Source organism: Tupaia chinensis, unplaced genomic scaffold (assembly GCF_000334495.1).
Source record: "Tupaia chinensis unplaced genomic scaffold, TupChi_1.0 Scaffold000164_1, whole genome shotgun sequence".
Taxonomy (NCBI): Eukaryota; Metazoa; Chordata; class Mammalia; order Scandentia; family Tupaiidae; genus Tupaia; species Tupaia belangeri.
In genome coordinates this window covers 737,241-752,227 of record NW_006159638.1, presented here as the reverse complement: position 1 = coordinate 752,227, position 14,987 = coordinate 737,241, and the positions used below count along the sequence as shown (strand labels likewise).

Sequence of the window (14,987 nt, the reverse complement as noted above, 5' to 3'; positions counted from 1 at the left end):
TGGGAAACTGAACCTTCAACATTAATGAATATTTAAGTCATTATGCTTTTTCTTCTTTATTTTTTTTTAAAGAGAGATTTTTGCTATAGTGTGCATGCACTTGCAGAGAGACAGAGACACAGAAAGCGAGAAATCTCCCCCAAGGGGGATACACATGCCACAATCTCTTCTCCTCCATTCTCCTCTTGGGATTTTAGGCAATTATGTACATGCAACCAGCGTGAGTTTTAAATCACCAGGTCCAGGACTCAAACCACAGGTGACTCTGTAGAAGTCCAGGGACATAATCATTATGCCATCTGCTGGTCCTATTCATTACATTTTCAAACAGCACAATGCCTAGCCATCAAGAAACATACTAGAATAAATACAATCTTTAGTTTCATATTAAATTACAATCTAATTAGGTGCATTGTTGAGATCTGGTGGTTAATTTAGTCAATGATATTAACTTTTGTTCAAAACATTTGTGGAGTGAATCTTCAATAAGCTGAAGTAGTATGACATATATATTAAGGATCGTCCTTAACAAAGAAATCCAGAGACCCAATGTCCAGCTTTGTTTTCCTCTAAACTCTCCAGGAGATACTAATTAAGTGGACTTGCTTCTCTGAGTATTAATTTTGCTAAATGAAGATGAAACAGAGAGAACATAGGGTAATGGTGACAAGTAAGGGCTTTAGGGACAAGAAGTCTTGACCACACCTTTTACCAGCATGTGACATTGAGCATATGTCTTATCCTAATTGAGCCTAAACCACAGGTTGTTAATAGAACTAAATGAGATAATCTGTATATAGAGCACCTGGCACATTGTTGGCTCGGCATAAGTATTATACTATCAATATGTTGTTATTAAAAAAAAAAAATTGTCAGAGGGCATGTGTGCTCGCTGGAGAAAAACAGAGAGTGAAAGCAAGAAAGCATTCCCCAGAGGGCATAGTCATGCTGCAATCCCCTCTCCATTTCTTTCTCCTTTTTGGATACTGGGCATGCACACACACACACTTGGTGTGTTTTTCAAATTGTTGGGTCTGGGTCATGAACCATATGGTTGACCATGAGTAATCCAGCTGCCCTAACCACCAGACCTTTGCTGTTACTATTATTATCTACATATCTAAGGGTCTTACTGATCCTTTTTAATTTGAACCTAGAAAACTAGATGTCAAAAATGTTGTATGTTTTCTGTTCTGTTTAGATCACTGGAAATCTTAGAGGTTTTTTGAGGTTCTCTTTGAGTATGAATACCAAGTAAAATACTACCATTGAATTACCACAGATTTCAAGGCTATAATCTCTCCTATTGTCAGGCCCAGCTCACAGTGCAATATGGTCCTTGTGGAGAGGGTGACAATGCAGCTCTTTATGATGAACTTGATTGTATATTCCCTACTTACAGATAAATTGACACTAGAATTCTAAATTGCTGAAGTAACCTCTCACTGTCTTTAGTTTATAAAATTAAATCTAGGGATTCACATTCAAAAGGCAATAAAGAAAGCAAGAAAGTACAATATTTTGTTAGTAAGTTTTGACTAAGATAGATCTGCCAGAATTTTTTTTTTCCAATTTTGATTGTGTGTATGTATGTTCTGAAAAATGCCATTGATTCTACTTCACTGTTTTTAATGGGCAAGGCTGTGTTGAAACAAAGTAACTGTGTTCTACCATCCCAGCAAGAGCTAAGACACATTCTTTGTTAAACTGACACTTTTCAATGATGTATCACCAGAGTGTATAACATCTGAGAGAGACCATGAGATTGCAATCTTGAGATTGCACTAAGAATGGCTTAATTTTTAAAACCACATCCCATTCTCATTACATACTGTCAGAAGAAGAGATTAATTTGCACCATTGTCTGTTCTCATTGCAATCTTTGTCAGTGTAATGAAGTATTGGAATGTTAATATCACTATATTCATTGAAATACCACTATCTATTGGGCTGATTTGATCTTTCCAGTGATCTGTGTGGTGATTGGTTGGCTCCCTTTTTCAGTGATAAACTGATAAGAAGTGACACAACAAACACTGGATTTCAGAACTTCAGCTCACTCTTTTTCTACGACATATCAAAGCACAGTCCATATAATCAGTGTGCTTATATTCTTTAAATTATTATATTTAAAATGTGCTTTATCTCAATAATATATGGAGAATGATATCATCTAACATGTAAGGAGAGGTGGCAAACACAAATGACTACAGATACGAGACCTGTGGAATCACTATGTTTCTAAATGTACTTTAATTCATATTTTTAAAAGCCATATCTGGGACACAAAAGTTTGCACATCTTATTCAGCTCCTGGACTAAGAGGAGCTAAGTTCACAACTTTGAGTTGAAGTCCCAATATGATGTCTCACCAAAACCTGGCTAGAATTAAAGCGGCAGATGTTCTTAATTTGCTGCCATACTCCAGGCTTAGTTAGAACCTGGCATTCAAGGAATCCCAAGACACAGGATTGAGTCTCCTTGTGAACAAAGGGGCATCATGCAGGAAACAAGAGTCTCTCTTCTGTGGCCCTAAAGTCACCTGACAGTGATTCACAAAATTAGGTACCTTGTTATAAGGGGATGGGATTGGATAAAATACATATTGATAGATTAATTCATCACAGCTTTCTTCTTTAGTTTCTCATGGTATATCAGGGGAGGCAAGCCCATGAGATAAACAAAATGCTAGAAGCAGCTGTTGACTTCTTTCTCTAAAATGTACCCAGAGCCTCTCTCATTTGCCAAGTCATTCCAGCTCCTTTTTCATCTTACCTTGTTCTCCTCTCTCTGTTCAGCTTCACAGTTATGATCTTTCTCTTTCTAATGTTATCATTTCTTTCACAAATCGGCTTCTTTTCCTAAATCCATCATTCTGTCAGGTAAGTCCGAAATCTGGAAGTCATCCTGGACTCCTCGCTCTTCCTTATGCTTTAATCTCGATTCATTGGGAAGTCACATTAAAATGTCCCCAAACCAACTTCTCTTCTCTCTTTAGAAGCCACAATTCCAGTTAAGGATTTAGACATTTATCCCAGAAGTAGTTTTCTTGCCTTTGATTTTGAACTCCTCCAATCCAGCCTCATTTTTTTTTTTTGGTAATATGACAGAACATGCTAAAATAATAGAGTTGTACTCCTCCCCCCCCCCAAGTTTTTGCTATAGGGTGCATGTGCTCACCAGACAGAGACAGAAAGGGGGGATGGCCACACTGCAGTCCTCTCTCCTCAAGTCTCCTCTAGGGTTTTTAGGCACCCACACCCAGCATGATTTTCAAGCTGCTGGTTCTAGGACTTGAACCACACAGCTGATCATGTGAGACCCAGTGCTTTAACCTCTATGCCACCAGAAGACCCCAAGTTGTACTCTTAAAAAAAAAATCCTGCAGTCATTTCCATTGTTGATACATAAAAGCCTGCAATAGTTAATTTTGTGTCAATCTGAATGGGTTAAGACATATCCAGAAAGTTGGGAAAACATTACTTGTGGGTGTGTCTGTGTTGGCATTTACAGAAGAGATTAGCAGTTGAATCTGAACTGAATAAAGACCCATCCTACCAATGTGGGAAGGCATCATCCAGTCTCTTGAGAACCTCTATAGAACAAAAAGATGGAGTAAGAGCAAATTACTCTCTTTTCCAGAGTTGAGACTTCCATCCTTTCCTGCCCTCAGACTTCATAATTCCTGGTTCTTGGATCTTTGGAATCTGGAACTTACACCAGTAGCCCCCTCATTCTAAGGCCTTTGGATTCAAACTGAATCACACCACTCACCTCTGATTCCCCAGTTCACAGATGGCTTGTCATGGGAATTCTCAGCTTTCAAAATCACATGTGCCAGGGATGAGCAGTTAGCGTAATGGCTATGTCGCTGGACTCACACGGAGTCGACCGTGGTTTGCATCCCGGACCCGGTGGCTTAAAACTCACGCCAGGCGCGTGTGTGTGCGTGCCCAAGATCCCGAGAGGAGAAAGGATTGTGGCGTGGCCATTCTCCCTGGGGGGGGGGGGGGTGATTTCTCGCTTTCTGTCTCCCTGTCTCTGTCTGTCTGGCTGGCTAGCGCACGCGCCCTATAGCAAAAACCCCTTAAAAAAAATCACATGAGCCAATGCTCATAATAACTTTCTTCTTACGTAGTTCTCTCTATATATCTTGCTCATTCTGTTTCCCTGAAGAACCCTGACTCATACACAGACTTTCCCCATCTGGCTCCAGTTCTGTTTATAGTATATGTCATGCGACTGACACTCTGTGTCCTCTGATTCAGCATTACTGAATTATTGTTAGATCTTTCAGGTATTTGAACCTTGTACATACTGTTTCTTATTGAAACATCCTCCCTACCTCTCAACCGATTGCCTGTTTAATTGTAGTTATCTTTATCAGGTACCATCTACTCTAGGAATCCTTCCCTGATATCCCTTTTCCACCTGAGGTCTGGGCAGGAGCTACCTCCAGGTCACATCGTAAGTCTTCTATGCTTTTCTCTGGCCCCGACTTGCTCTGCTGATTGCACTTTTCTCACTCTCCCCTTCGCTCTTTCACTCTCAGTGTTAGAGGGCCTGGGCAATGCCCATTCCTCTTTGTTTTCCTCTTATTCTAGCACAATGCCTGGTCCACAGGAGACATCCAGTAGTGGCCTAATGGTAATAGTAATAGCTAACATTTATTGAGTACTTGCCATTGTTTTGACTCTTTGATGTAGTGCATGTATGTTCTAGAGAAGATGAATCTATTAATAGATCTATTTAAAAAATAAATTGGGGTATATACAGCTAGGTTAAGTGACTTCCACAGGTCACAAGACTCAGGCTCTTACAAATCATATCAGTATTTTAAAATCTGTAGATTTATAAACAAAAAATAACGGAAATCAGTTGATGTAGTTACAGGGGGCAGGCATACCCACGTTCTTGCTCAGCAGCTGGGTAGTGGCTGTCCCCTTGAGTCAGAACATGCTCTGTCTTTTTACAACACTGTCCTGCTCTGAGCATTTGCGTACCTCCCCCAGCCCATTTGATTTCGTGACTCCTGTCCTGGATGTGGCTTCTGGGTTCTTTCTAGACCTAAGATTGTAAGGTTAATCAGAGCATGTGCTATGAAAAATAGACCATAACTTCAAGTTCTTCTGAATGTATACCAATCCCTTATTTAGGAATCAATGTTAATATTACTGTTCTACTTTTATATTTCTCCCAGGAGGTAGAATGCTGATAAATCCAGAAGCATGAGCCTCATGAAATGGTGCTACTACCGTAATTGATAATGCTGTCTCACACGGCAGTCACGGATTTGTTCCTCATTGTAAATTAATAATATATAGCTTACATTGAATCTGATGTTTCACATAATTTATTGCTGAACATATGCTAGATTGCCTAACCACTGTGATGATATTAGCAGTCTCGTTTCTTGATGCATGGTCACTGTCCAACTTTAAAAAATTCAGCATCTATCATAAACAAACTCTGTTTCCAATAAAGTACTATAAATACTAATATCTGCAATATTGGAGTCAAGTTATTCTGAGGCAAGACTTATCTCTTTTTTTTTAATCAAATAATATCCTCCTTCTAAAAATAGTAAATTTTTCTGGGGTTCCATGAGAGAGAGAGGATCTTATCTCCTTGAAATATTTATTTTATAGTTAACAAAGCATAATGGAGTAGAGGATGTTGCAAAGCTGTGTGAGTAAAATATGATGGGGACTGTGGTAAAACAGTATCTTGGGATATGGAGGAAACTGATGTTGGAGAATCAGGGACATTTTTTTTAGGAAGTTATACTTAAGCAAAGACCTAAAAGTAAATTGGAACTAGTATCATGAAAAGTGAGGAGGAACGCCTCAGAGAAAAAGACTAATGTGTGCAAAGGCATGGAGGTGAGAGGAAACACGCTGGGAAAATGAAAGAGTTCCCTGTGGTTGGAGCATAGATGACGGCTGCATGTGGTGAGAGGCAGACCGGAGAGGAAGGCAGGGACGTAATCACGAGAGGCTTTGGAGATTATTTTAAGACATTTTGTTTTATCTTAAGAGGGAAGAAAAATATTAGAGACTTTAAGTCAGGAAAACAATATGATCAAATTTAACTTTTTAGGAGGCTAAATCCAGAGATTGGTGCTAAAAAAAAAAAAAAAAGAGTGAGTGAAACTGAAGACAAGCATGCTTTATAAGATACTGTAAAGTATTACACATGTGAAATAAGGAATTAGAAGTGAATAAAGAGATAAGAGGATGCCTTAAAGAAACATTTACAAAGCAGGATTCAAAATAATAATTCAAAAAAGAAATAAAAAAAGAAAAAGGAAAGAAGAGTCAAGGATGACTTTGAGGATTCCATAAGGGCTTCTGTGAAACCCCACTCAAGTGAAGAATCATGGGAGGCTTTGATGTTGTATTACATGTTTCCCTAATCTTTCACCTTCCAGAGGCAGGAAGTTCTCTATAAAGTTTAGTCACAAGCACTGCCTTATTTGATCCTCACAGTAACTTTTGTGGTAGCCATTATTAATTACATTTACTGAAGAAAGTAAGTTTGTGAAAGATCTAAAGGCCAGATGAAATGCTACCTATTGAAGAAATGCTATATATTGAAAGAAATAAAAGAAGTCTCAAGTAGCTGAAACCCAGGAAGTGAAAATATCTGAGTAAGGTCAGAGATACTGGATCAGATAGAATCTTGCATTAAGAATGTATCAAGAATTTTGGGACTTAATTCTAAGAATACGGAAAGTCATAGAATAATTTTCATAGTTCAAATGACAAAGCTGGCAGTTGAATTAGGATGGAGGTGGATGAAACTTGGAGAAGTAAAGTTGAGATAAGTATCTTATCTCTCTATTTCATATCATATTACTTTCTTGCCTGTGCAAGAGAGAGAACATAATCATCTATGTAGAAATCCCAAAGAATGTACAAAAAAGCTACTATTATACAATGGATAAGTGAATTTAGCAACTTTGTAAGTTAGGAGGTTTTCTAAAAATTAACTATATATCCGTATACTCCCAAAGAATCATTGGACATTGAAACATTTTTAAATGGTATTTATGAAACATGAGGCTGGAAGGGCCTTATATTTAATGGCCTTATATAGTGACCAGACTGTAACAAAAAATTTTTAAAAATAACAAATTTAACCCACACTGTATACCATAAAAATGGAACTCAAAGTAGATCATCTAAATATAGAATCCCCAAATACAACATTTTTATAAGGAAACAGAGGTTGAAGATATTATGTCCTTGGTTGAGGGAAGAATATTTTAGATAAGACACAAAAAATGATTCAGAAAATTGATACGATGGATCACTAGGATTGAAAACTTCTCATCTTTGAAAGACATTGCTAAGAATATAGGAAGGTAAACTACAAACTACAAAAACAAACAAACAAACAAACAAAAACCTCTGCAAAATCCATAGCAAACCAAAGACTTCTCTTTAGAATCTAAGAACTCTTACAACTAAATAATAAAACAATTTGAAAATTTGAACACACATTTCACTAAAGAAACAGATCATGGAGAGCACATATGAACATGAAAAGATTATTGACATAATTTGCCATTAGAGGAATATGAAATAATGTCATAACGATATGCCATTATATCCCAGCTCAAATGGCATGTATATATTGAGGTCTTCAAAAGAATCATGGAAAATACATATTATAATAGAACTATAGATGAATTTCCCATATTTTTGCATCAAAATACAGTCGTCCTTTGATTCTATTTCCGCAAGTGTTTTGAAGTTCCCTCTTATGCGTGTGTATATTTAAAATATTAATTTTTTTTTTTAGTTTTTTTTTTTTTTTTTGGAGAGGGTTTTGCTATAGGGCGCGTGTGCTCTCCAGACAGACAGAGAGAGACAGAGAGATAGAAAGCGAGAAATCACCCCCCAGGGGGATGGCCACGCCGCAATCCCTTCTCCTCCATTCTCCTCTCAGGATCTTGGGCACGTACACACACGTGCCCGGTGTGAGTTTAAGTCACCGGGTCCGGGACTCGAACTGTGGTCGGCTATGTGGGAGTCCAGTGACATATAGCCATTACGCTAACTGCTGGTCCCAAAATATTGATATATTTTTAATAGACAATGCAAGTGCTGACAAGGATATAGAACAACAGAAATTTTCCTAGGCTACTGGTGGGAATCCATAATTGTACAGACAACTTGGAAAAACTCTTATCATATGACCTAGCAACCCCTCCGTATATATTTATCAAAGAGAAATGTATACAACCACACTAAGACCTGAATGACTAGCAATTTCATGCACAATAGCCTCAAAGTGAGAAACAAATGATCAACTTCTGAGTGCATAAATAAACTGAGGCACGTCAACAGCATGAATATCACACAGTGAAAAAGAATGAATGACTGATAAACGCAACAACATGAGTCAACGTACGTGACATTCTAGAAAGGACAGATCCCTAGGGACATAAATGAGGTCAGCATTTGCCAGAGGCTAGAGTGCAAAAAATGTGGATTGACTCTAAAGAGTCACTAGGGAACTTTTTGGAGTGATGGAAATTGTTCTATAGCTTTATTATAGTTGTGGTTATATAACTGCATATATTAAGATTCATTGAACTGTTAATCTAACAAGGTAAATTCTATTGGGTAGAAGTCATATTCAATAAACCTGATTTAAAAAAAAGATTATTAAAGTAATTTCAAAGAAAGATGATGGTTTAAGCTAGGATGGTGACGGACAGTGGTAAGTAGTAGGTAAATCTAATATATATTAATTAGGAGGCAAAATCAACAGGACCAAGTGAATGGATTGACACAGAAAGTAAGGGGTAGGAACATGTGCCTTTATCTTATGAAAAATACCACAATATATCTAGTGTTGTATGTGATTGTTTTATATATCAATCAGTCTTTTTTTTTCTGAATGCAAACGCTAAGATATTGACAGTAGCCCATCAGAACAAGACCTTACAAATGACAATGTTGGTTCAGTTCAAAATTCTCATGTCTACAATATAATGAAAGCTAAATCTCATCATTTAAAGCCATAAAAAGCATACAGAAGATTATGACAATTCCATCGTCATTTCACTCAATAAACTATGTATAGAGCATATAATTTGTGAAAAGCACTCTGTTAGATACTATGCAGAGAATAATGAAAAGACCATATGCTATTATAAGGAAAAATACTTTGAAAAGAGAATATATGTGGCTTTTGTTGTACACATGAATATTAATAACTATTGTAATTTTGGTTAAGATTCTTAACTCATTAAAAGGGATGTTTAATGTTTCTTTGACTTTATCCCCCTCATATTGTACTGTCACAGGGTAGCAATGAAGAGGTTACAATATAATTTATTTGACATTAAATTTTAATGAACAACAACTTTCATTTGGGGGTTTTGGGGGAGGCATGTGTAGTTAGTAGAGTGAGAGAGAAAGAGAGGGAAAGTGAGAAATCACATGGCTGGCCACCTATCAATATTTTCTCCTCCAATCTCCACTCAGGATTTTGGGTACACATGCACATGCTTCTGGCATGATTTCCAAATCACCAGGTTCAGGACTTGAACCATATAGTTGGCCATGTGGAAGTCAGCACCTTAACCTCCATACCACCTGCTAGTCCCCTTTCAACAACTACTTTTCAAGAAACTGGATTCTGGGATGTGAAATCCTTGAGTAATTTCCAGGCTAGCATGACAAGGCACAGGAGCAACCCAATAGAATTGAAAGACATACAAATAGAGTTTACTTCAAACCCACTTTAGGAACATATACATACGTGTAACACAAAATCATTAGGAAAAGCACAGTTTGTACAATGTGAGGCAAGTGGAAAGTATCCCACATAGGTTATTTTTGCAAATTATTGTATTGCTACTTTTTAACTTTATATATACTTGTAAATAGTACTTCTAAATTATTTTAAGAGATTTTTGCTATTGAGTATGTGTGTTCATTAGAGAGACAGAGACAAAGAGAGAAACAGGAAGCAAGTGGGATGGCCATGCCACAATCCCTTCTCCTTCTTTCTCCTCTTAGGATTTTGGTAACACATGCAAATGTACTTGGCTTGAGTTTTAAGCCACTGTATCTGAGACTCAAACCAGTCAACCACATGGGCATCCAGCACCTTAACCACTATGCCACCTGCAGGCCCAGCACTTCTTAAATTTAATATAGAAAAATAAGTATCACATTGTTCACATTATTTATTCCTATCTTCCATCTGATTATAGTAAAACATTTTTGAGAGATTTTTGCTATAGGGTGTGTGCACTTGCTTGAGACACAGAGAGAGACAGAACAAGAGACAGTGAGAACTCACCCCCCTGAGGGGTGTAACCACTTCTTCTCCATTCTTCTCTCCAGATTTTGGACTTGCATGCACACATGTCCAGCATGAGTTTTAAGCTGCTGGGTCTGGGACTCAAACTGCAATCAGCCATGTAGGAATCTAGCACCTTAATCACACCACCACCTGCTGGCCCTAGGCCATAGTCATTTTCTTATTTTATTAACAATAGACAAATAAAAATCATGAACTTTAATTAAAAATTCACACACTTCTGTGTGCCTGCATCTGAAATCACAGTGAAATCATTATGTTTTCTGGATAAGGCACACACTTTAAGGCAAATTAAGATTGTTTATTTACCTCCTCTCTTGCCATCCCACTGAGAACAATCATTCTGAGGGAAAAAATGTTTCTGAAAGTTGTGAAAATGCACTGAACTTCGAAACACAGGGAAACTTTAATTGCAGCATCTCTTACCTGGCTTGAGATGAGCGAATGGAATTTCGCCTGTGAGAAGTTCCCAGAGACACAGAGCGTAGCTGAAGACGTCAGCTTTGATGGTGTACCGAGTGCACTGCGTGAACACCTCAGGAGCCATCCACCGGAGGTTCTGCACATGGAGAACTTACATGAGTCATTAACAAGGGTTTAATTCTTCCACTGTGGGGGAGTGTTCTTAGTGAGCATTTGTTAATGTGTTCTCCTGACACTCTCAAAAGATGTAAATGTAAAATAAGATCAGTACTGCTCTCAATGTGTACAATAGACAGGCATGTTATACATACAGAGGGGGTTAACTGTATCTGTCCAATTTCTCAAAGGTACTTTTTTAATCTTTGGAAGATCATAAAATTAATAATTATTCTAAACATTTTGTACTAATATTAGTCAACAAGTAACTCTGCTTCTTAAAAAAGGAGGGTCATGACAACCGCTTTCTTGCTTTCTCTTTCTATCTTTCTCTTTCTTTTTCTTTCTTTCTCTCTCTCTTTCGTTCTTCTTTCTTCTTATTTTAGTATGTCTAGGGGCATCTTCCTCCTAGAGACTTTACAAACTTCAAAACAGGCGACCATGAATTTGGCCACAAACCCCATGTCTTGCAGGAGTGAATCACACATGGTTTGGGGCATCTTCTTCTCTTAGGTCTCCTGCTTATAATTTCAGAAGTTACTAAATTAGGCACATAAATACTGCTCTCATGACTATAACAAGGAAGAGCCATAGAGGAAGAACAAGCATATTTCTATGAAATAGACTTTTCACTAGCAGGATTAGGTCTGCCTAATTTTATTTGCCCAGATGTGTTGTTTCTGAATGCAGTTTGTGCAATATTCTAGGAGGGAAAAAAAGGTCTCATAAACTGCTACCAGTTTTCCTGTACAAAGTTTTAGCCTCTTATGTTTCAGGTATTATTGACATTACTTTCATTTGCAATGATATATTCATCCATTGAAAAATAAGTTTCTATTTTGAAATGCAAATGCCTAAATTTGGTTTACCTGTGGTTTAGAGGACAGTACACTGGACATTGAGTTAGGAAAGGAAAAGTCTAGCTGTGACTCTACCATTGACTGAGCAGCTCTGGCAAATCTCTGATGCTTCCTGGACCTCAGATTACTCAAGGACAAAAGAGAGGAGTCAAGCTCCTCCAGCTCTCAAATTCCATTACTCCATAGCATATCCACAGACTTTGCCAAAGATCTTTGTGTTTCCACTACTTCAGTGGAAACAGAAGTAAACCAGTATTCTTTTATCACTCTCACTGAAATCCTGTACAGTGCTGGCTGCCGCTAATTCTTCTGAAATCTCTACCTTATTTTGAAATCATGCATAATTACAGCTTTCCAAGAATATCTTTATTCTGATTATGGAGCTCCTCTGCAATTCTTCCACATGAGTTTTTACATTCCAAGTAGCTTCCATTTATATAGCAGATTATGCTTTGTGTCACAACACTGCAGAAGTGGGAGCAGACATGCAGTATGCCTGTTTTGGTACAGGGGATCATAGAGTAATTACAGAATTGACATAAGGCCACATAACTAGTAAGAAACCAAATAGCCTTCAAAATAAATCGCAGATAATGCTGTGTTTAAACATTATGCTATTAGGATGAAAGAAGTAATATTACTTGCTGTTGGCTAAGTTTGATTCTATTTCATTTGACAAAACTTTATTTAGTCGAGAGTGACCATTTGCTGTACATAGAATCACCTGGGATTACTTTTTTAAAAAAGAAATATGTATATAAGATCAGCCCTAGGCCAAACACAATAATCATAATTTTTTTTAGGAGTTGGATTTAGGCATTACAATACTTTTTTTCCTTTTTGTGTTTTTTGTTTGTTTGTTTGTTTTTGTTTTTGTTTTTGTTTTTGTTCTTTTGCTATGGGGTGTATGCACTTGCCAGAAAGACAGAGAGACAGAAAGCAAGAAATCACCCCCCAGGGGAGATGGCCATGACACAATCCCTTCTTCTCCATTCTCCTCTCTGGGTCTTGGGCACGCACACACACACACACACACGCCCAGCATGAGTTTAAGACACCGGCTATGATGCTGGACTTGAACCGTAGTCAACTACATGGGAGTCCAGCGACAGCCATTATGCCAACTGCTGGTCCCAAGGAATTATTTTGTTTAACTTTATTTACTTTAATTTGCCCAGAGGACAGAGAAAGAGAGGGAAAGTGAGAAAGCAAGCTGCCAGATCCAGGACTTGAACCAACGTCAGCCAGGTGGGAGTCCAGTGCCCTTAACCACTGCGCCACCTGCTGGCCCCCAGCATTACAATTTTTAAAAGTTTATAAACTGATTTTAATGTGCATCTCCAGTTGAGAACCATTAACCTGCCTCTGTATCCCAGGTCCTAGATAAGATCTATGCACTTACAAAACAGGACTTACTCTTTCCACTCTCTAAAACTCCCATCCCACTACTTTCTTTCTTATTCACCCTCTGCCACCCATCCTGGCTTTGAACACACCAAGAGCTTTCTTGTCTCAGAGACTTTGCACTTACCATTCCATCCATCTCCAATGCTTCTCAGGTGGATGATATTCATGTCAGGTCTCTGATCATATGTTGTCTTTCTACCCGTTGTATCTAAATGGCATCTCCATCACTTTTCATTTATTCATTCTGCTTTTGTCTTTATTCATAATATTAATTATCATCTAATAAATATTTTGGTAATTTGCTCAGTGTCTATCCCCTTCCAGTAGATTTTAGCTCTATAGAAACAGTAACTTTATTTTGTTCAGTTCATTAATCCCAGTTCCTGGAAGTGTCTTACATCTAGTAGATGCTCCATGAAGTGCCTGTTGAATGAATTAGTAAAATCTAACTGGGGATACTAGTATGTACATGGCCCACTGTATGGCTCCTCTTGCTAACTCATTTCTCTCTCACTGTCTCTTCTTCACACTGTACTAGCTAACAATGCCAAGCTATTAGAATTTCTCTCAGGAGTCTAGTGTTTTCATCCTCACCTATGTCTTTGCTCCTGATGTTCATTCTGCCTGGTACAACCACATGTTCACCCCATCATCTGATTGACTCCTGTTAATCTGAGTTCCTGAGCTCTGGGATGCTGTGTTGTACCTCTACCACTGAGCTTGCACAATGCTTTAAATATACCTGCTAATTACTATGTTTTCTAAACTACAAAACAAGCTCTGTGAGGTCAAAGACTAAGTTTTTATTCATTTTTGCATCCCTGGCCTTGTGCACAATGCCCGACATGTAGCAGCACCTCAATAAATGTCAAACAAGTAAATAAGAGTACAAACTAACAGTGCAAAGTTACAAAAGCACAGAGAGAAAAGCGTGTGTGTTGAGGGGAAGGGAAGGATGGGAGAAATGTATAGAAGGGAACTGCCTAAAATGAATAATATTTGCCTAAGCCTTGCAAGGTGAGTAGATTGTATCTAGGTAGAAGTATAGTGAAAAAACTTTCCAGGAGAGTGAAGGTCTTTCCAGGCAAGGGATAGCACACTGGCAAAATCACAGGAATGTGAATAAATGGCAAGACTGAGGAATGTTCAGGTGGCTTTTGTTCTGGGGAGCAGGGGTCTTGAAGGAAGCTTTAGTGGAAGAGATAGTGACAGCAGGGCCATGGGCCACATGAGGGAAGACAAGAGGCTGCCAACAGAAAGAATTTGGAATTGAGCCTATGGACAAAAGGGCATTGTAGAAGGTTTATAGGAAGGGGAACTGTCAGAATAGCAATGCTTAGGGGATGTTGCAAAGAATAAACTGGAAGAGAGGACTGGGGTTAGAATATTCCAGGAAAGAGATAATGAGGAACTGAATTGAAGGAGCAGAAAATCAGAGATTTGAGAGACTGGGATGAACTTAGAGAAACAAACAAAACAGAAAGAAAGAAAGAAAGAAAGAAAGAAAGAAAGAAAGAAAGAAAGAAAGAAAGAGAAAGGAAGGAAGAAAAAAGAGAGAAAAGAAAGAGAAAAGAAAAGAAAAGAAAAGAAAAGAAAAGAAAAGAAAAGAAAAGAAAAGAAAAGAAAAGAAAAGAAAAGAAAAGAAAAGAAAAGAAAAGAAAAGAAAAGAAAAGAAAAGAAAAGAAAAGAAAAGAAAAGAAAAGAAAAGAAAAGAAAAGAAAAGAAAAGAAAAGAAAAGAAAAGAAAAGAAAAGAAAAGAAAAGAAAAGAAAAGAAAAGAAAAGAAAAGAAAAGAAAA

General features: G+C 37.7%; 1 protein-coding gene across 1 annotated transcript in view; it reads right to left on the bottom strand.

Moving 5' to 3' along the window:
* The window catches only part of TNNI3K (TNNI3 interacting kinase), a 341,139-nt gene that overhangs the window by 111,633 nt on the left and 214,519 nt on the right, over window positions 1–14,987 (bottom strand). Inside the window, exon 20 of the mRNA XM_006146037.2 lies at window positions 10,771–10,903. Within this exon, the coding sequence (XP_006146099.1) occupies window positions 10,771–10,903 (133 nt within the window). The remainder of the gene's footprint in view (window positions 1–10,770; window positions 10,904–14,987) is intronic.